Source organism: Elephas maximus, chromosome 23, assembly GCF_024166365.1.
Source record: "Elephas maximus indicus isolate mEleMax1 chromosome 23, mEleMax1 primary haplotype, whole genome shotgun sequence".
Taxonomy (NCBI): domain Eukaryota; kingdom Metazoa; phylum Chordata; class Mammalia; order Proboscidea; family Elephantidae; genus Elephas; species Elephas maximus.
Window position 1 is genome coordinate 10,086,563 of NC_064841.1, and position 22,913 is coordinate 10,109,475.

The 22,913-nt window shown below is 40.0% G+C and overlaps 1 protein-coding gene across 3 annotated transcripts in view; it reads right to left on the bottom strand.

The window, feature by feature from the left end:
• RNF13 (ring finger protein 13) overlaps nucleotides 1–22,913 on the bottom strand; it is a 125,427-nt gene that overhangs the window by 89,396 nt on the left and 13,118 nt on the right. For 2 of the 3 annotated variants that reach the window (XM_049867108.1, XM_049867110.1), the window contains 2 exons: nucleotides 9,637–9,763; nucleotides 4,524–4,604 (listed from right to left, as the gene is read on the bottom strand). In XM_049867108.1, coding sequence (XP_049723065.1) covers nucleotides 4,524–4,604; nucleotides 9,637–9,750 — 195 coding nt within the window. In that variant the 5' untranslated portion in view covers nucleotides 9,751–9,763. The remainder of the gene's footprint in view (nucleotides 1–4,523; nucleotides 4,605–9,636; nucleotides 9,764–22,913) is intronic. The other variant, XM_049867109.1, reaches the window with a different exon arrangement.

The window sequence follows — 22,913 nt, forward strand, 5'->3', positions numbered from 1 at the left end:
TTTGGTTTCTTAGGACAATTGTTAATAAACTACATTCATTCACATTACAAAATACTATGTGCTGCTTAACAGGAACATGCTAGATCTATAGAAATACCTCTAAGACGTAACAGTAAATGGTAGTGGTGGGGGGTACTGCAGAATAATATTATAGTGAGTATCTTGTCATTCGAAGTGCTCCAAATTTTCTCCATATTTTGGCAGCTTCTCACACTATGAATCCCACCTTCCCAGAGTAAACTAAAACAACAATAACACCACCACATAAAACCCATACTGTATCTCCACGTCAGCCTCACAGCCTCAGCAACATGTGTGGCTAGTAACTACCAGGCCCAGAGCTGTCAATCAGAAAAACCAATTAGGTTTTGGACCTAGAAGGGGCCGCTGAAGGAACAGTCTGATAAAGGCTATCTCTTTGATTATCTCAGGTGGCAAATACAGGCAGAATGTTTTGAGGTAAGATCACAGGGGCTTCCTGGTCAGAAAAAAAAAAAATGTAATTTGGAGGCCAGGGGCCACACCAATCCTGTGTCAGGCCAGTTCTGCAATGTGGTTCTGGGTTTTGTTCCTCAAACAGTCTGGAGACTGATTCTCCAGGCTCCCCAGTGATACTCTGAGCATCTTTATTCCTTTATAAATCTCTTTCTGGGTGAACTAGCTAGAGTAAATTTCATTATAAGAGCTAAAAAAAACTCTTCTTAGACATGAATAGTAACCATTAATACAAAAAAAAAGTACCAAATATTCAGAAAAGGATCTGAAGGCCTGTAAGATCACATAACACCCTGATAACATTTAATTCTGAAGAGGGAAATGGGACTGGTGTGTACTGATGAGGAAGGGGTGTTGTTGTTGTTATTAGGAGCTGTCGAGTCGGTCCTAACTCATAGCAACCCTCTGTACAAGAGAACGAAACACTGTGCGGTCCTGCACCATCCCCACAACTGTTATGCTTGAGCCCACTGCTGCAGCCACTGTGTCAATCCATCTCATTAACAGTCTTCCTCTTTTTCACTGACCCTCTACTTTACCAAGCATGATGTCCTCCTTCAGGGACTGGTTCCTCCTGATAACATGTCCAAAGAAGTCTTACCACCCTTGCTTCTAATGAGCATTCTGGCTGTCCTTCTTCTAAGACAGACTTGTTTGTTTTCTGCCAGTCCACAGTATATTCAATATTCTTCTCCAGCATCATAATTCAAAGGTATCGATTCTTCCTCGGTCTTCCTTATTCATTATTCAGCTTTTGCATGCATATGACGTGACTGAAAATGCCATGGCTTGGATCAGGTGCACCTTAGTCCTTCAAGTGACATCTTTGCTTTTTAATACTTTAAAAGAGGTCTTTTGCAGCAGATGTGCCCAATGCAAGAGGAAGAGGTAATGGGAGGCTTTTCTTTTTTCCTCTGCATGCTTCTTTTCTATTTAAATATTTTTACAGTGAGAAATAGTCATGCAGTGCTTGGAATTTTTTTTTTTTTTTTTTTTTGTGATTTTCTTTTTTTTTTTTTTTTATAATAATTTTTATTAAGCTTCAAGTGAACGTTTACAAATCCAATCAGTCTGTCACATATAAGTTTACATACATCTCACTCCCTACTCCCACTTACTCTCCCCGTCTTGAGTCAGCCCTTTCAGTCTCTCCTTTCTTGACAATTTTGCCGGCTTCCCTCTCTCTCTATCCTCCCACCCCCTCCAGACAAGAGTTGCCAACACAGTCTCAAGTGTACACCTGATATAATTAGCTCACTCTTCATCAGCGTCTCTCTCCCACCCGCTGACCAGTCCCTTTCATGTCTGATGAGTTGTCTTCAGGGATGGTTCCTGTCCTGTGTCAACAGAAGGTCTGGAGAGCATGACTGCCGGGATTCCTCCAGTCTCAGTCAGACCATTAAGTTTGGTCTTTTTATGAGAATTTGGGGTCTGCATCCCACTGCTCTCCTGCTCCCTCAGGGGTCCTCTGCTGAGCTCCCTGTCAGGGCAGTCATCGATTGTGGCCGGGCACCAACTAGTTCTTCTGGTGAATTTTTTTTTAATAATTTAAAATCTTTAAAAACATTAAAAGTTGCTAGGCCCCTCCCAGAGATGCCCACTACCGTAATTGAGAATGATAGGTTTACAGTACTTAAGTAAGAAATTTTAAGAAAGTCAGAACTAAAACCATTCTGTTTCGGTTCTAATCCACAATTTAGAACAAATATCCACAATCTCACGCGTACTAATTTACGTAACACAAAAACATCTTAGGGTATTGTGGGGTTAACTCTACCCAAAGAATTTGGTTTTTGTCCTTGATTTCTGAGAGAAATACTCTAAAACCCTGGGCTTACTCAATGATTGAAGTGCCTCTGATGTGGTCACAGGCAGATTTGGCAGTCTAGAGGACAGTTTCCTTTAAGGGCTGACCTAACTCCAGGTGGTTAGGGTCAGAGGAAGGAGGAGTGTTGCCTCTAACCTGTGAGGGCTGACCTAACTCCAGGTGGTCAGGATCAGAGGAAGGAGTGTTCCCTCTAACCTGTGAGGGCTGACCTAACTTCAGGTGGTCAGGGTCGGAGGAAGAAGGGCTGTTCCCTCTAACCTGTGAGGGCTGACCTAACTCCAGGTGGTCAGGGTCAGAGGAAGGAGGAGTGTTCCCTCTAACCTGTGAGGGCTGACCTAACTCCAGGTGGTCAGGGTCAGAAGAAGGAGGAGTGTTCCCTCTAACCTGTGAGGGTTGACCTAACTCCAGGTGGTCAGGGTCAGAGGAAGGAGGAGTGTTCCCTCTAATCTGTGAGGGCTGACCTAACTCCAGGTGGTTACGGTCAGAAGAGGAAGGAGGGCTGTTTCCTCTAACCTGTGAGGGCTAACCTAATTCCAGGTGGTCAGGGTCAGAGGAAGGAGGGCTGTTCCCTCTAACCTGTGAGGGCTGACCTAACTCCAGGTGGTCAGGGTCAGAGGAAGGAGGAGTGTTCCCTCTAACCTGTGAGGGATGACCTAACTCCAGGTGGTCAGGGTTGGAGGAAGAAGGGCTGTTCCCTGTAACCAGTGAGGGCTGACCTAACTCCAGGTGGTCAGGGTCAGAGGAAGGAGGGCTGTTCCCTCTAATCTGTGAGGGCTGACCTAACTCCAGGTGGTCAGGGTCAGAGGAAAGAGGGCTGTTCCCTCTAACCTGTGAGGGCTGACCTAAATCCAGGTGGTCAAGGTCAGAGGAAGGAGGGCTGTATGCGCAGCTGGTATCAGAACACAAGTGGAACAAAGGGAAACAGAATTAATAACAAATTGATTTGATTGATCTTGGGGTGGGGAAGGACTTCCTAACCTGCAATTTTTAATTATATAAACAAAGCTTCTGAAGCCTTAAACAAAGTTAAAAGATAAAGGGCAAACTGGGAAAAAGGGTCTGAAGCTTATGTGGCAAACAAGGGGCTGCTACTTCAAATACATAAAAAGACTTACAGATGAATACGGAAAAGATGAATGCCTTAACTTGAGAATCGGCAAAGAACATTCATAGGCAATTCACACAACACCCACAAAATCACTGGGCAAAAAATTAGATGTTCAACCTCATGAGATGTTTTTATTAATCAAGTTAGCAAAAATTTGACGACCAGTGTTGAAGAGGGTGTGGAATAATGACAGTCTTTGACGCTATTGGTGGGATTCCGAATTGCCCCAAACTTTCTGGAGGACAACATGAAATACACAAGACAATTTTAAACGTGCACTCCACAAACAAAGCAATTTGGAAATGTATCTTAAGGAAATGGGCAAAATACACAAAAAGGAAGATATTCGTTGTAGTATTATTTGTAATAGCAAAAACTGGACAACCTAAATAAATACTGTGAAAAATTTAACAAACCAGTGTTCAAAACTCAATCATATCTCACGACATCGAAAGCCATGCAGCTACTGCAAATAATAATAGATAATATACCTTATCTAATAGCATGAAAAGATGTCTTATATACACGATTAAGTGAAAAACGCAGGTAACCAAGTAGCATGTTTCCATTAGTACTAAATATATAGGAAGATTTATATGTAAGCATTTACAGAAATATACCTATACATAAATATACATATGCCTATATACACACACTCAGTATATATCCTAGAAAATACCAAAACCAAAACCCAGTGCCATCGAGTCGATTCCGACTCATAGCGACCCTACAGGACAGAGTAGAACTGCCCGCATAGAGTTTCCAAGGAGCGCCTGGTGGATTCAAACTGCTGACCCTTTGGTTAGCAGCCGTAGCATTTAACCACTATGCCACCAGGGTTTCCATCCTAGAAAATAGGTCTGAAATATTATACACGAAAATGTTGACACTGACTAGTTCAGAACGATGTGATCACAGATAATTTCACTTTCTTCTTTATAACTTTTGAAGTCTGAGGCCTTTACGTAAATGAGTATGCACGAGTTTTATAGTAATAAATAGTAAGAAATATTTTCATTCTTTAAACAAAGAGCAGTAAAAGTCATCTTATTAAATACCATATGTCTTCATCTTATATTGCTATTTTCTCACCTTTAAACCTTCAGCTGGAAGTCTATAACCAAATCTTGCTGGAAGGTCATCAAATGTCTGAGATGCATTTTCAAAATTATACTAAATATAAAAATTAAAAGCAATCAAGTTAAAACCAACTCATATATAATGTTAAAAACAAAAATATTAAATTATTTACATCAGCACTTTCATAATTCTCATTTACTATCAAAGCTTATCACAATCAAACCAAATCTGTAAATGTGCACTCACTAAAACAGCACGAATCCACACAATACTTACTGCACACACAACTACTTAAATTGGATTTTATTTCATATAATTAGTATTAAACAGCAACAATAATTCTATAACATTAAACAACTTACTGTTTTCTGAGTTTTTCCCTTGGGCAAGTCGCTAGCAAGGAATTTTTTAAATAAGACGATTTTCTGGCGAGAGAGTTCCATTTTATTTTCTCTACATTACAAGGGTCTGATTTATTAGAGGAGATTTATAGGATTTCTGACTCTATGAAAGATGCCTCTTCCCAGGTAAAGAAGAAGCATTAAATCATACTTCTAAGGCATTGTCATTTTTAATATAGGCTGAATATCTTTATATCAGGGATGAACAATGAAAAATCTAAACACGATGAAATATATACAGAGAGCTGAAGGTATTCAAACTCTTTAACAACTTCCCCCTTCCTTACAGACAGATATCTATGCTACGATTTTTATCAGACCCCTACCAAAACAAAACAAACCAAAGCTTCTCTGTGCTTCTAAAAGACAGCTGTAATGATAATTTTAACGAGAGTTCGCTGCATTAAGAATGTTCAACTCTGCTATGTAGAAAAAAAAAATTTTTTTTTTTTAAAACAAGATAGATGAAACTAAGTATAGATAGCAAACAAGTAACATCTGAACACAGGTGAAACTCATGTGTTTGAAGTCAAGACAGTTGTTTGTAACCTGTAAGCGAAACAGAAAAAATGGAGCATATTGTTTTGAATATAGATTTAAAAAGAAAAAAAAAAGGTTGGAACAGAGCAAGAGTGTTAAGTACAGACAGAAAAGAACAGAAAGATTAAGAAAACCTTAAATATTCACAAAGCACAGATTAGGTCACCCATCCAGATTGACAGCTGTGCTGTATCTAAATGAAATACCCACTAGTGACACCCATCCTGGTCCCACGTCATCTGCCGAGACATGTAGATAAAGGCCAAAACAGCTGAACCGTTAACCAGCAAGCTACAGCTGTGGCCAGGTGTCAGTGCCCCTGATGCTCTCCTACATTGGAAGTCGGTGTTGGCTCCAGCCACACCATCAGCAGGAAGAGCTGATGCAGCATAGGGAGACGCTGAGCACTCAAACCACAGGGAACACACGATTCGGGGAATGTGGTTCCTGTCCTGAGTGTCTTAGCACACCCATCCTCCCCCTGCTCCTCACTGTACCCTTCTAACTGATTGAACAAGCTGTGATTCAGCATCTGAACTGGGCTGATGAACCTACTCATTCTGTGACCTCTGGGGTAATCTCCCCGGTAGTATAAGGAGAAGCTACCATCGCTTTGGTGTGATTACCCTCATCACAACAATAATTCATAACTGCAGAGTGCTCCACGGTTTACAGAGCCCTGGTGGCGCAGCGGTTAAGAACTCAGCTGCTAACCAGAAGGAGGGCAGTTCAAATCCACTAGCCACTCCTTGGAAACCATATAGGGCAGTTCTACTCTTCCTGTAGGGCCACCGTGAGGCGGAAGTGACTTGACAGCAATGGGTTTGGTTTGGGTCCTATGGTTTACAAAGAGTTTTGGAGTGGCAGAGTGATTTAACTCCATTACTGCAATTTATCATTTAAGCCCTTAATTAAAACTTCTTTCTTTAACTGCTTTAATGTAATGTGATCAGCTTTGTATTTAACTTGAGCAAGTCATTTAACTCCTCCGGGCCAAAGATACCACAGCAAAATATATTGGTCTATGAAGATAGGCCAAGGAAAAATACAAGTATGTGCAGGCAATACTTTAAAAAAAAATGTACTTTTAAAAATCAGGAAATGGAAAATCCGTAACTTTACTGAAATAATCTTATATTCTCTATTACTTCAGAGTTTCACTTTTTAGGCTAAAATTTCAGAAATAAAATACCTAGTTTGGGCTACAGTACTTGAAACACTGGGACCTGGAACTAGTTTTGTTACTGAGACCCATTTTGAAACAATTTTTTCTTTAACAGTAAAATAAGGATTATCTCACATCATCTCTTAAAATCACATTGCTTAAAACAAAAACATGTTCTTATCATGAACAAGACAAACAGAAACATCTTTAAAACAAACGTTTCTCAGTCTGCTTTATTTTTTCAGTGTGGGTAGGGAATGCTTCTCATGAAATGAAAATGTGTTCGCTATCAAAAAAAACTGAAGTAGAAAACAGAGCTGCTCCTCTCTGGGATCACTTAACAGTTTGAATCTACTTTTTTCGAAAAGGGTCTTTTCCTGGACCAACTCTCCTTCTAAGTAGCAGCCGTTAAGGTTTAATTTCATTTAGAAAGTAACAAATAGGTATCAGTTCCGGAGTACTGATTATGAACAGACTATAGGTATTCGTTTAATTAAGCCTCACGACAACCTTATGAAGCAGACCACTATTTTCACCACCCTCATTTTACAGATTGACCGCAGAATGTTTAAAGGAACTTATTCTAGTATATTAGAGGAGTCAGGATTCTAATCCAGGTGGTCCGGCCCTGGAGCCCTGGCTCCTAACCCACTGTCCAGCACTAGCTATCATGTGCTCTTATACTTTTGCAAGGATTAAACCAAGACTTACGGAGTATTAGGTAATTTGCCCATGGTTTTGCAACTACAGAGTGGTAGAATGGTGATATAACCCAGACCATAACTCCACTGCTGGGGCTCTTTACCACCACGCTACATAATCTGAACCATCCAGTACTTCTCTGCTACTCAGCCCACTGCCACTCGCAAACACCCACCAGGCAACCAAATCTCTCTGACAAATCCAGACACTAGAAGCACAAAACAGATTAGAGGTAAACCACAGGTGGGTTGAGTTTGACTCTCTCTGAAACTAAGACGTAAGATGGATATTTCTTCTCAACAAGATGGTGGGCACCCCTAAAAGCTGACTAGTCACTCGTGGCCTACAGGTCTCAGAGTGCTCAGCATTGATCTGGTTATCACCATATTTCTAGACATAAACCTACGTCATTAACAATCTCATATTTCCCATTGGGTAAAAGAGGAATGATGAGATAAGAAATTAAAACAGAATAATTAACTGCTGATAGAAATAACAGTTATCTAAATACCAAGGAATAAAAAAAAAAAATTTAGACACTATTAAAAGAAGCTATATCACCAAGGGAAGGCTAGTAATTGGTTCAAACAGGTACTGAATTCTTATTGTATAAGTGACACTAGGTACCAGGATTATAAAGTTTAGTAAAACACAATCCTGCCTTCCAGGTACTCATAATCTAGGGGGCTGACTGACTAGTCAGTGACATGCTACAGTAGCATCTCCATGGCCTCTCAGAAGTCACCAACTAGCTGGGCAAACACTGTTGTAGGGGAATTGACAGTCAAGTGAGAGAATTCAACTGCAAACAAACAAAAAAAGGCATCTGGTATACAGACAGCATGCCTAAAACTGACTAATCTTTTCAAAAACAACACCTAACTCCTGTCTAAAACTGAGCTACAATCAACCTGATGTTCAGCTTACTCAAGTCGGTATTACCACAAACTCAGGTTTCCGGGAAGCTCTTACTCAATGGATAGGGGGAGCTTCCTTTGAAGGGTTACGTCAGCATAGGCAGTTCTTCCGTCTCAGTTTTTAGTTCCCCTTTAACCCAGTTACTTTTCCTCACAACCCACCCCCTCCAGCTCCCTCTTCATTCATGTCAACCTCTGTTCTTCACTGTCAGCGTAGAGACCAGATTTAAGCAGCAACCAGGTGGACAGTTCCTTCACAGCATGACATCAATACTTCTTGCCTGAAGCACAGGAAAAACTGCTGGCAAGGAGTGACTGTTTTCTACAGCTAATGTTTTGTTTTGTCTCATCATTAAAAAACACAGTTCAGGCGGTCTCATACACTGCTGGAGGGAATAAGTGAAGAGGAGAGTGAATTATAATGAAGATAATAATGATAAAACATTTACTATGTGTCAGACACTGTTCTAAGCAGTTTATCTTACTTAATATTCACTGCAAAGCTCTGGGGTTATCATCTCCATTTACAAATAAGGAAACCGAGGCACTCTGCAAAGGCTAAGTAATTGATCAAGGTCACACGACTCGTTAGGTTCATCACACAGCTGAATGAAAGAGTAACAATCCACTTCAGGAGCAAAAGAAGGAAGGAAGACAAAGGAGTGACACAGGTTAGAAACAATACAGGGAATAAAAGAGGCAAAGTGGGAAAAAAGTGAAAGAGAAGAGGGAAAAGGAGAATTTTATTCCCTTATCAGGGAATTTCAAAATCTCAGTCCTTCTATTTCTCACCCAGTGTCAACTAGCAAATTAGCTGCAACCAAAAAGTAAAAACAAGAAATCCTTATCACAGTGTCTATAGGTGTGTGCACACACACAATGCACACAGGGTTCATTTCTCTTTTTCTACCTTCATGAAAATGAGAAATAGGAAATCTACACACTTCTCAGTGTACAGAACAGTAAGTAACCAGGGGAGGACAACGGAGATTTTGAGGAGCAATCTTGCTCCCAGCCAACTCTTGTATCCACCACTAAAGACAGGACCACCGTGCTTCTCCCCGACTCACTGATGCTAATCTTAGATAAGAATTTTCTATGCACATTTTAAATATTTTTAAACCCATAGCATATAGATATGTGTACATGAACACTCACATGCACACACACTCTCAAAAGCAACAGAAGTACCTGAGAAGGTACTTTCTGTATATGAGATCTGTTAGATATTCACCAGTAAAAAGATAAGTAAGATCCCCCTCCTCTTTCAAGTAACTGTGTGCATGTGCCAGGATATGTCGGCACGTAAACACCTTACAAATCTCCATCGTTTCAGAACTTTTTTTAAAGCTTTACTTTAAAGGATGTTTTTAGCCATGAATACATTTTACTGTACTTACTGCTAAAATGTCCGCTTCAACGGGCAGCAGATTCAAGAACGCAAAGAGCTGGACAGTCAGGATGGTATAGACCTGCGTGGCCGACAGCATCAGCATTCCTATAGAGAGCAGCATCTTGGACAACCACCTGCAAGATGAGTGCACGAGTGACCATGAGAGCTGCTGCTTTGTCCCTTGACATAATAATTCTGGCATCCAAAATTGTCCCTTCTAATTATAAATATGTATTAACACTAAAGTAAAAGCTTGTACTTCAAAAGTATTAGAATTTACACAGATTTGGACGTTTAAGAAATACCTAAGGTTAGCCAATTCCTTTATCACTCACACTGACTCCAAGTTCCTTGTTTTAACCGCAGATGAGACATCCACAACCCTCAGTTAACAGCAGCTTGTCTACTAACCCAATTTTGGGACAAACCAGGTTCTAATCAAAATCACGATAAAGAAACACAAGCACCTTCTTAGCCTTTGGTTACACATAAATTCACATGTAAGCTCACTTTTTATTACTCTTCCATGCTGTACCCACGAGAGGATTATTTTAAAAGTAAAATTACTGTCATTTATTACAAGGCGGTGTTTTTTCCCCCTTTACCTCCTATAATCTGTTTTTCCCCCTCTACATCCTAATGGCAACAGTATGGCTACCTCTCCCAACCTCACCCGATTTCTCTACACGAGCCCCTATCTTAGAACAAAGAGAAACCATGAAAAAACTAAATGTTAACCAAGTAAATATCAAAATTCTCACTGGTAAGCCTCAATCAGTTGCATACTATAAAACAGGTTAGAACACAGTTTGCAAAGACAGAAGCCTTTAAATAAAACATTTCATTAACTAGCACCAATTCATATAATCTCAATTCTGATGATGACTGTTATTGATTAAATGCTCTGGACTTGGAGAATTCCAGACAGACTCAAACTCTGAGTCTTTGACTCACACACTTGAAGAGAAATGCCTGTGAATATTTATCTTGGAAAACCATTAATATCAGAGAAGAAATAAAGGTAGAAGATTTAGAACATATTAAATGTATAGATTTGTTCCACAGAAACAGAAAACACATTAGTGGTTACCTTGGTCTGGGAGTATGGGGGGAAGGAACAGGCAGGAAAGTGGAATGACTGCTAATGGGTATGGAGCTTTTCAGGTGGATAAAAATGTTCTAAAATTAGATTGTGGTGATGGCTGCACAACTCGGTGAATATACTAAAAATCACTGAACCATACGCTTTAAATGGGTGAATTTTATCATATGTGAATTACATCTCAATAAAGCTTGAAAATAAAATATAGATTTGCTGACATTAGCTTCTTAGGTAAAGTATATTTTATAATCCACCACTGTGCAGAAGAGAGTTAACACAGCAGGCATGAGACTGGTATCCTCAGAAAGGCCTGCTTGCCAGGCTGGCCCTTGCCTGGCATCTAGGAACTTAGATTTCGAGAAGGTTCCCATCATTCCCTGATAAGAATGGCTCATTACGCCTACACTGTTTTTTCAAACAATGTGATTTATGCTAAACATCTGCTTTTCCTTCCCGGAGTATGGAATTTGGGGTACATGATAGGCAGAGGATGCCCATGTGACCAAAAACCAAAACCAAACCCGTTGCCACTGAGTCGATTTCTATTCATAATGACCCTACAGGATAGAGTAGAATTGCCCCATAGGGTTTCCAAGGCTGTAAATCTTTACGGATGCAGACTGCCATGTCTTTCTCCTTTGGAGAGGGTGGCGGATTTGAACCTCCTACCTTTTGGTTAGCAGCTGAGTGCTTAACCAATGTACTACCAGCGCTCCTTCCTATGTAACTAACCAAACCAAAAACCAAACCCGCTGCCATCAAGTCGATTCCGACTCATGACTAGTGCCCAGTCACAACTTGTTGCTGGAGGAATTAGATGCATCTTATATGGCTGCACTGGGAGAGGACGTTTGGGAGCTTCTGCCTGGTTTTCTCTGAACATTAGTTACCCCAAGTGCCTTTTTCCTTTGCTGACACTTCTTTGTATCCTTTCACCGTGATGAATCATAGCACTGGGTACAACCATACGCTGAGTCCCGTGAGTCCTCCTAGCGAACCATCGAACCTGGAAGTGGTCTTGCAGACACAACCATAGACAATTTCTAGCCAGATCCCTACTATCTGAAAGAATTCTGCTAATTCCTAACAGACGTTTTATCTGAAATCAGCTTCCTGTCTAAAAACCCAGGGGAAAAAAAGAAAAAAAAACTCGTTGCCCTAGAGTCAATTCTGACTCATAGCGACCCTACAGGACAGAACTGCCCCATAGGGTTTCCAAGGAGCGCCTGATGGATCCGAACTGCCGACCTTTCGATTAACATCCGTAGCTCTTAACCACTACGCCACCTAAGGGGTTTACCAAATGGCAAATTCTCATTCTACTTTCTGTTCAATCTATATCACTTAAGATGTATTCTTGACAAAAATGTTTTAACCCAGTTCGAAACAAACCTTTTTGTTCTAACTTCCAGTTTACCAAAAATACATGGAATAGAAAAATAAGAAGACACCACAGAGAACTGCCCCAATTTCTGTCAAATTCAATAAAATAAACAAAAAAACAAAGTGCCAGAGAGGAGCAGTATGAGATTCCCTACATTAAGAGAAATGATTGCAGTGGCAAATCCAAAAACCCAAACCCACTGCCGTTGAGTCGGTTCCGACTCATGGCGACCCTACAGGACAGAGCAGAACTGCCTGATAGAGTTTCCAAGGAGCCCCTGGTGGATTCGAACGGCCAACCTCTTGGTTAGCAGCTGTAGCACTTAACCACTACGCCACCAGGGTTTCCTCAGTGGCAAATAGCACTCATGGAACAACCACTGTCTCCACAAAGCACAGTAAGCTCAAGGTCCACTGGCTCTCCAACTACATTCCTGAGCTTCACTTGTACTTAAATAACTGTAACCTTTTATTACAGTTATTACATTTTACCACTAAAATAACTGTAATCTTTTCTTAATTTGTGAAAAGATTTAATGGATAAGTAGTTCCAATTTGTTTCTCTCCATAAAATTTAGCCTATGCTACAAGGGGCATCAAAAGAAAAACACTGAAGCAAACACTAACAGGAAAATCAGTGAATAAATAATTAACTATTTTAGTTGTAAGCCTGTAAGAGCAAATCACATTTCATTAAACAGATTCTTTTTCTTATTGACAAACGAGCACATGGTCATACAGGTATACAACATATACACGGTAGTACAAAATTTCCACCACAATATTGCCCTCAACTCATATAACAGAAGAATTAACGAAAAAATTCATATCGTTTCTGAAAAAGCATCATGACTTCCAAGAGTTCCGACATCTGGAATTACTAACATATACTATAGATACATTCCTGTGGAACACCGTTTTTCAAAGCTTTCAAACAAAACGATTCAGAAGCTGTCATGAACAAAAGTTTCTCATCAGGAAAATAAAATTTTTTTGTTAACTTTTTAAGCAAAAATAAGATGCCTAATAGTTGTGTGCAAGAACTAAAAGGCCACCAGCTTATTCCTCTGACATGAAACCATCCAAAATAAAAACAAGACTCGTCTAAGATTCTGAATTATTACCATTAACCAGAACATTTTTTCAGATTCCATAACAACTGCTTTAACATTTTATTTTTCCAAGTCAAGATTTTTTCAGGATATGATGCAAACAAATTCTTAATTTTAAAATGTTAGCAAATAGGTTTCTCCAAAACATCAAACTCTTTCCAACATCAGGGCCTTCGTACAAACTGTTCGCAGTGTTTAGTGGGCACTTAAATTGCCTTTTTACCTCCCCCAAAGAAAAACTATTTGACTCTTTCCCTCAAAATATCTAGCAGAATAGAATCAGGGATATTTCTACAGTTAAATGACAGAAATCATGTCCCGTTCTTCCCCAAAAGGTAGCCTTGTCCTTATGCAGACATGGGCAATGAATTGTCTTTTTAATATTAAAGCATTTAGCAATGAGCATTTTTCACTAAAGTGGAATTAATAACTAATGATATATGTATGTAATAAATTTCTCAGGAGCACAGAAAATGAATGGCAGCTATATGACCAACATGGGTGAATTTCACAAGAATAAAGCTAAGTAAAAGAAGCAAGTCACAAAGAGCACAAATACCATGATTCCCTTTATGCGAAGTTTTTTAAAAAAGGTAAAAGACATGAAATTACACAGGGATTCACATTTAAGAGGTAAAAACACAAAGAAAAGCAAGGAAGTGATCATCATAAAAGTCAAAACAGCGGACACTAATCCGGACACTGTATAAGAAAGGAGAGCGTGACCAGGGTGGGGACGTTCTGGGGCCCTTGCAACGTTCCATTTCTTGGCCTGGGCTGTGGTGAGATGGCAGTCTGCTTTATAACCATTATTTAAGACACACACAGATGTTTCATGCACTCCCCTGTATGTATAATATCGAGCCATTTCTTCAGAGACAAAATAATAATAAAGCAGCCAGCATTCAAAACAGGGTTTTTATTTTGTTTTTCTGACTACATAGCAATATTTTGAAAAGCTGGCAAACAGAAGTCAACTAAGATCACAGGTACTGAATGAGTCAACAAAAATGGGCAAACAAAAGGAAATTTTGTAATTCATAAGTCTATTCACAATTGAGAGGAGATGCAATTATCTCCTCTGAAGTACAACGTGCCATCAAAAAAGAGCAAAAAAGGGGCAGGTTTCCAGAGCTGTTAACACTGCGCGCTTGTCATTTTCTCTCTGCAAGCACTCGAATGTGTTCACAAGATCCCATCCCACACTACCATCCTTAGAGAGATAAAGGTCAAATGAAGTGGCCACGTGGGATCCTGGCGCAGCTGTTAGCTGGCAATTCACCACCATCAGCCTCAGGTGACAGCCTGGTTAACTGTGATGTTGGATGGGTTACTAACATCCTGCTTCCCACGGCAAGGAATCTGACACAAGTATGTCACTACTCAGTATACGCCAGGAGTGCAGGTGCACTAATTTGCGTTGCATAGAAATAAAATACCCTCCACCCGTAGAAGGTATGTTGTTGTGTGCTGCCGAGTGGATTCCAACTCACAGCGGCCCTACGGGACAGAGAACTGCTCCATAGGGTTTCCAATGCTGTAATCTTGACAGACGCAGACTCCTTTATCCTTCTCCCGTGGAATGAGTGGTGGGTTCAAACCTCTGACCTTTTGGGTAGCAGTCGAGCACTTAACCACTGCACCACCAGAACCCCTTGTAGAAGATAAAACCCCCAAAAAACTCACTGCCGTCAAGTCAACTAACTCATGATGACTCTCTATAGGACAGAGTAGAACGGCTCTACTGGGTTTCAGAGGCTGTAATCTTCATGGAGGAAACCTGGTGGTGGAGCGGTTAGGAGTTCAGCAGCTAACCAAAAGGCTGGCCATCTGAATCCATATAGGCGCTCCTTTGAAGCCCAATGGAGCAGTTCTACTCTGTCCTATAGGGTTGCTATTAGTCAGAATTGACTTGATGGCCATGGGTTTGGTTATTTATTTATTTATTTATTTTGGGGAGTCTTTGCTAGTTTTGTTTTTTTTTTTTTTAATCTTTGCAGAAGCAGGCTGCCACAACCTTCTCCCACACACTGGCTGGTGGCTTCCAGCCACCAGCCTTTCTGTTAGCAGCCGAGCACTTAACCACTGCCCCACCAGAGCTCCTTGTAGAAGGCACAGGAATATAAAATTATAAAATCCAATATCTGTAATAGTTTCTTAAAAGTTTTATATATGCAGGCAATTTACAAAAAGTATTTTCAAAACATTCCTCCTCTTATTAACATCTTTTCCAATAATCAACCTGTGGGAAAAATGAAAATATTATTAAATTCATAACATATTCATAGAAATACAAGAAATATAATAACAAACTCAGAGGGAGAACTGGAGCACGACCACTGCTTTATCTTCCTCCCAATGAAATAGCTATTATTTTACCAAGTAAGTCACAGCAACTATCGGAGTGCCCTTTCTGAGGCTTTATTAAAAATTAATTGACTTTATTTATGTGCATCCTTTTTTTGGGATCCTATCTTGTTCCAAGGAGCCCAGTGGCACAGTGGCTAAACTCTTGGCTGCTAACCAAAAGGTCAGCAGTTTGAACCCACCAGCTGCTCCATGGGAGAAGGATGCGGCAGCCTACTTCCGTAAAGATTTATAGCCTTGGATACCGTCTGGGGCAGTTCTACTCTGTCCTATAGTCAGAATCAACTCAATGGCAGTGGGTTTTTTTTGGGTTTATTCGCTTTCACCTAAACCATACTATTTAATTTTTGTAGCTTTACAGTATATCTCAAAGTCAGGTAGTGTGATTCCTCCAACTTCGTTCACCTTTTTCAAAATGATTGCAACTATTCCAGTTCCTTTCCCTTTCCATAACTTGTCTACATCTACGGAGAATCCTGCCGGGATTTAGACTGGGACTGTACTGAATCTGCAGATACAACTGGGAAGAACTGACATCTTAACAATACTGTATCTTCCAATCCATGAACATAATCACAATCATAATGCATCCACCAAAATCATAAAACTGATATTGATATATAACCACCATCTAACCTTCAAAGTGCGTTCGGTTTTTTGCCAATTACCTCTTTAAGCCTTTTATTTCAGAAAGATTCCGCTGAGAATCGCTACCGCTTTAGTCGTCACGTCTTTCAGTCTCCTTTAATCTGGAACAGTTTCTTGTTCTCCAACGACCTTGACACTTTAGAAGATTATAGGCCCGATGTTTCGTAGAACCTCCCTCAGTGTATGTTTGCCTTCCATTTCTTCAGGAGAAGATTCAGGTTTCACATCTTTGGCATGAATATCTGAGAAGCGACACAGCATTTTTCCCGTGTACCCTATCAGGTGGGCTAAGATTTCAATTTATTGTTTAAGACGGTGTCTGCTAGGTTTCTCCACTGTAAAGTTACTCATTTCCCCTTTGTAATTAATAGTATTTTGTTGGGAGAGCACTTTGAAACTATGTAACTGGTTTCTACTGCTGCTATACTATAACAAATAACCATAAACTTAGTGGCTTAAAGCAACACAAATTTATTATCTCGTTGTTCAAGCCTGGCACAGACCTCCTCACTGGTCAAAATCAAGGGGTGAGTAGGCCTGTGTTCCTTTCTGGGAGCTCTAAGGGAGAATCGGCGTCCTTGTCTCTTCCAGCATCCAGAGGCTGTCCACATTCCTGGCTCGCGGTTCCCTTCCTCCATCTCCAAAGCCAGTAAGGGCAGATTGCTTCCTTCTCATATCACATCATTCCAACCTCCTTCTCTGCCTCCCTCTTCCACTTTTAAGAACCCTTATGATTACATTAGGCCCCTGGATAATCCAGGGTCATCTCTCCATCAAAAGGTCCTCACTTAATCATATCTGTAAAGTCCGTTTTGCCACGTAAAGTAGCATATTCACCAGTTCCAGGGACTAGGGCCTGGACATCTTTGGGGGCCATTTTTCTGTCTTCCACAGTCGTCATCCCATTTCTCATCAAATTGTCTATTTATTCATTCATTTATTTATATAAGTATGGCAAAAGTAGAAGAAATTACTTCTTTATTCAATAGGTTATAATGTCACCGCAATTATCATCTAGATGGTCAAGTTGTTCCTAATCTAGCCATCTGGGACTCATTCAAGCTAGCTTCTGTGTGTTTTTGACATGTCCCTGTCATTCTTGAGCACCTGTTTTCTGGCACAAGATTTTGCTGTCCCACCTTGTACTTTTCCTGCCCCTGCCATGATACCAGCCGTTTCTCCAAGGAGAATATCTTCATTCATAAGAACCTTACACTAAAGTGTTAGGAGTTACAGAACATCAAGTTGGCAATTTACTCCCAATGATTCAGGAAAAGGAAAAAAAAGAAGTTCTTTGTACTATTCTTACAACTTTTCTGTAACTTTGCAATTATTCCAAAATTAAAAATATATATATTGTTTTATTTTAATCATATAATGCCTTCCACAAGTTCAAAATAAGTTATTTGGGGTTTATCTAAATATCACTAGTGCAGATGACTGAAAACTTACTAGATAAAAACCTGCTCTGGTTTCTCTCAGAACCTGATATATTGACTTTACCTTTTAAAGCTGAATTGCAAAGACTGTGAAGGAGAGCTATAGTATTGAGATCAGAGTTCCAATCCTGGTTCCATCATTTACTGACTTAAGTTCATGCTATCCTTATTAACCTCTAATCTTCATATATTATTGTTGTTTTTGTTGTTAGGGTCTAGTCAATTCCAACTTATAGCGGCCCCATGTGACAGAGTGGAACTGCTCCATAGGGTTTCCTAAGCTGCAGTCTTCACGGGAGCAGATTGCCAGGTCTTTTTCTCTCAGAGCCACTGATAGGGTTCGAACCAACAACCTTTCAGTTTGCAGATGTGACCAAGTTAAGATGAGGTAACGCTGGGTCTAATGACTGGTATCCTTATAAGGAAAGGGAGATTTGGAGATGCACAGGCGACAGAGGGAAGAAGGTCAGGTGATAATGAGACAGAGACTGGACTGATGCAGCTTCAAGCCCAGGAATGCCAAAAATTTCTGGCAGCTACCAGAAGCTAGGAGAGGCAAGGAAAGATTCTGCCTTAGGACCTTAAGAGGGAGCATGGCCCTGCAGCACCCTGATTTCAGACTTCCAGGCTCCGTCCAGAACTGTGAGAAAATACATTTCTATTGTTTTAAGACATCTGGTTTGTGGTAGTTTATTACGGAGGTCCTAGGAAATTAACATAGGTGTGGAACTGATGCAACGGCAACTAACAATAGGTTCCAATATCTTTCCATAAAGATAAGGAAACTAAGACTTAGATCAAGTGTTTGCAGCAGCGCCCAACATAGAAAAAGCGTAAGTATTCGCTCTTATTTTTCTTAACTTGCCCAAGGACAGACACCTCTGACACATTGGAGCTCGGATTGAAATATGGGTCTGTATCACCAGAGCCCCTTCTTTCTGGTCCATTCTACTGTATAAGTTTGTATTTCTTGACTTACTTTCTTATGACGTTGCAATTTTTTATGTTTATTCATAATGAAATGTTAAGGCTAAGTATTTGGAAACTGCTTCCAGGGAAAATTAGGCAAGATAAACCAATGTATAAAACCCACTAAACGCACTGCCGTCGAGTCGATTCCAACTCATAGCGACCCTATAGGACAGAGTAGAACTGCCCCATAGAGTTTCCAAGGAGCGCCTGGTGGATTCGAACTGCCGACCCTTCGGTTAGCAGCTGCAGCACTTAACCACTATGCTACCAGGGCTTCAAACCAATGTATATCAATGATAATTTATATGTTCAAATCAGCTTCCATGCCATTCTTCTTTATTATTCATGGACCTCTGAACTATACTCAATGATATATGGGTTATATCCTTGAGACTGTCTCCTTAACTTCAGAATTAAGTCACACAAAAAAGTTAACTTCTAAAATGGATTACGTATTGGCACCTTTCTCCAAGTTTAAAGAAAATGAAATGTTCTATCTTCTTTTATAATGAACAAGTATATGTAACGCGGCATCAGGAATGAAAAAGTTCAAGTACAGTTAAGTCAGATAATCGCTGAACCCTATGCTAAAAGGACACCCCGTACCTATTCATACTCAGATAAAATTCTTTAGTGTCCCACCTTCCACTTTCTTATTTTTCTATATGATTCAGGTCATATAGGTGAGAAAACAAAGTAAATGACTATTCAAAGCAATTTATGTTATACGCGAACATCAGTTCTGTTTCTACACACCCGCAATGAACAATAGCATCCAAAAAAATAAAATACTTAGTAATAAATTCAACCAAAAAGTTGAAAACCTTGTACATTGAAAACTACAAACCATTGCTGAAAGAAATTAAAGTGGACCTAAGTGAGTGGAGGAGCCCTGATGGCACAGTGGTTAAGTGCTCAGCTACTAACCAAAAGGTTGGTAGTCTGAATCCACCAGCCACTCCTTGGAAGCCCTATGGGGCAGTTCTACTCTGATTTATAGGGTTGCTATGAGTCAGAATCGACTCAATGGCAACAGGTTTGGGTATTTTTTTGGAAGTGGAAAGACATCCTGTGTTCATGGATTGGAAGACTTAATACTGTAAGATACCAATACTGCCTAAAGTGATATAGATTCAACGCAATCCCAATAGCCTTTTTTACAGAAATGGAAAAGATAATCCTCAAATTCATATGGAATCGCAAGGGTTCTAAAGAGCCAAAACAATTATGACAAAGTAGAATTCAAGCTTCCCAATTTCAAAACTTAGTACAAAGCTACAGTAATCAAAACAGTGTGGTACTTACATAGGATAAACATATATCCAAACAAATACACCACAAGAAAACTACAGACCAATATCACTTATAAATACAGACATAAAAAAACTTCAACAAAATACTCTGGAATTGAGAGTCCACAAATAAGCTCAGACATCTACGGTCAACTGATTTTTGACAACGGTGCCAAGACCATTCAAAGGGGAAATAATAATGTCTTCAGCAAATGATGCTGGACAACTGGATGGTTGTTATCATTGCATGCCATTGAGTCGATTCCAACTCATAACAACCCTACAGGGCAGAGTATAACCACCCCAGAGGGTTCCCTAAATTGTAAATCTTAACGGAGCAGATCACCAGTCTTTTCTCCCATGGAGCAGCTGGTGGGTTTGAACACTGACCTTCTGGTTAGCAGCCGTGTGCTTAACACTGCACCACCTGGGATGTCCACATGCAGAAGAATGAAATGGAACCCATACCTCACATTATATAAAAATGTTAACTCAAAATGGAGCAATGACCTAAATGTGGCAGTTAAAATTATAAGACTCTTAGAAGGAAAAAAAAAGGGCTAAATCTTTACGACCTTAGGTTTAACAATGTATTCTTATATATGACACCAAAAGCAGAAGCAAGAAAAGGAAAAAATACATAAATTGGGCTTCACCAAAACTAAAAAAGAACACTATAAAGAAAATGAAAACACAACCTAGAGAACAAGACTCGTTGCAAATCATATATGTGATAAAGTTTTAGTATCTAAAATATCTGAACTCTTACAACTGAACAACAAAAAGGCAAGGATCCGAATTAAAAAATGGGTCAAGGATGTAAACAGACATTTCCCCAAAGAAGACATAAAAGTGGTCAACAAGCACAGAAAAGATGCACAACAGTATTAGTCAAAATCACAAAGAGATACCGCTTCACACCCACTAAGATGGCTTTAACAAAAAAGGCAGAAAATAATAAATGTTAGTAAGGAGGTGGAGACATTGGAATCCTCATCCATCACTGGTGAGAACAGAAATGGGTGGTTCCTCAAGAAGTTAAACATATAATTATCATATGTTATGGACTGAATTGTGTCCCCCCAAAATATGTGCTGGAATCCTAACTCCGATACCTGTGGATGTAATCCCATATGGGAGTTGGGTTCTCTTTGTTATGTTAATGAGGCCAAGTCAGTATAAGGTGAATCCTAAACCTAATAACTTCTGAGTTATAAAAAGAACAGATTAGACACAGGGGCAAACACATGCAGGGTGAAGACAGATGCTACACAAAGACTGTCAAGGAACTGAGGAGCGTCAGGGATACAGAAGATGAAAGACACAAGGATCTTACCGCTGAGCCAACAGAGAAAGAGCCTTCCCCTATAGTCAATGCCCTGAATTCAAACTGCTAGCTTCCTGAACTGCGAGAAAATAAACTTCTCCTTTTTAAAGTCACCTATCTGTGGTACTCCTGTTACGGCAGCACTAGGAAACTAAAACATCGTCTAAGCCAGCTAATCCACTCCTAGGTGCATACACAAAGGAACTGAAAACCAACCAAAGCAAAACCTTGTACGTGAATGTTCACAGCAGAATTGTTGCTGTTAGCTTCCATCAAGTCAGCGCCCAACTCATGGTGACCCCAGTACGACAGAACAAAATGCCACCTGGTCCTGAGTCATCCCCACGGTAAGCTGTGGATTGAAGCACGGTGATTCACAGGGTTTTCACTGGATGATTTTTGGAAGTAGATCGCCAGGCTTTTTTCCAGAGTCCATCTTAGTCTGGAAGTGCCACTGAAACCTGTTCGATATCATGCAACATGCACGCCACCACTGACAGGCAGGTGGCGGATGCACATGAGGTGTATCGGCTGGAAATCAAACCTGGGTCTCCTGAACGAAAGGCAAGAATTCTACCACTGAACCACCAACATCCAACAGCCAAAAGGTGGGAACAACCCAAAAGTCCATCAACTAATGAATGGATAAAACAAAATGTGCTGTATCAATACAAAGGAATGCGATGCAGCCATAAAAAAGGAACACAGTTCTGGTACGTGCTACATCCGATAAACGGATTAAGTTCAAAAAACATTTATGCTGAGAGAGGGGCCAGACACAAAAGGTCCCGTATTATGATTCCATTTATACGAAACATCCAGAAAAGACAATCCATAGAGACAGAAAGCAGACTTGGGATTGCCAGGGCCCAGCGGAGGAGCTAACGGCGAGTAACTGCTTACTACGTATGGGGTCTCCTTGGGGGGTGGTTGAACGACATTGTGAATGTACTAAACGTCACTGAGCTAGTCACTTCAAAATGGTTAATTTTATGTATGTGAATTTCATGTCAATAAAAAAAATTTTAAGCGATTAACGGTTATAATACATGTTGAAAAACGTGCCAATTACAAGCAAGAGTTCTTCTTTTCCAAGGGTCAAATGTGTAAAGTACAAGTACGCTTTAGGCAAATAAAGTGCTCTTCAACATTGAAGATCAACACATGTTTTCTATCTCTAAGTAATGCAGAAGTTCCGCTCCTACTCTTCTCTCTCTCTGGACCTGTATTCCCAGATATTTACTTATCACTTGTTCCTCTGTGGGATTGTCCCCCTGGAAATTCACTACCTCCATAAAGTTTAACTGGATATCTCAGTCATTAGAAACTGAACATGAACTACACTCACAGTCAATCAATTAAACTTCAACAAATTCCTAGCCTTAGAAATGAAACGAAATCAAATTCTTGTAGCTGACCAAAATCCTCCTCATCTCAAAGAGCAGAATACCCTCAAACTTCAGCTGTCTTCAGTTTTCATTAATGTGGCTAAGAACATTTAAATGCTTTAAGGTCCTAATAGTTCCTTATTACTGATATCCTAAAACCACAAAATTAACGCTGTTCCTCAGGCTTTATTTCAGATGTCAAAAGACTGATTTCCTGAAGTAGTAACATACCGTGAAAACAACAGAAATATCTT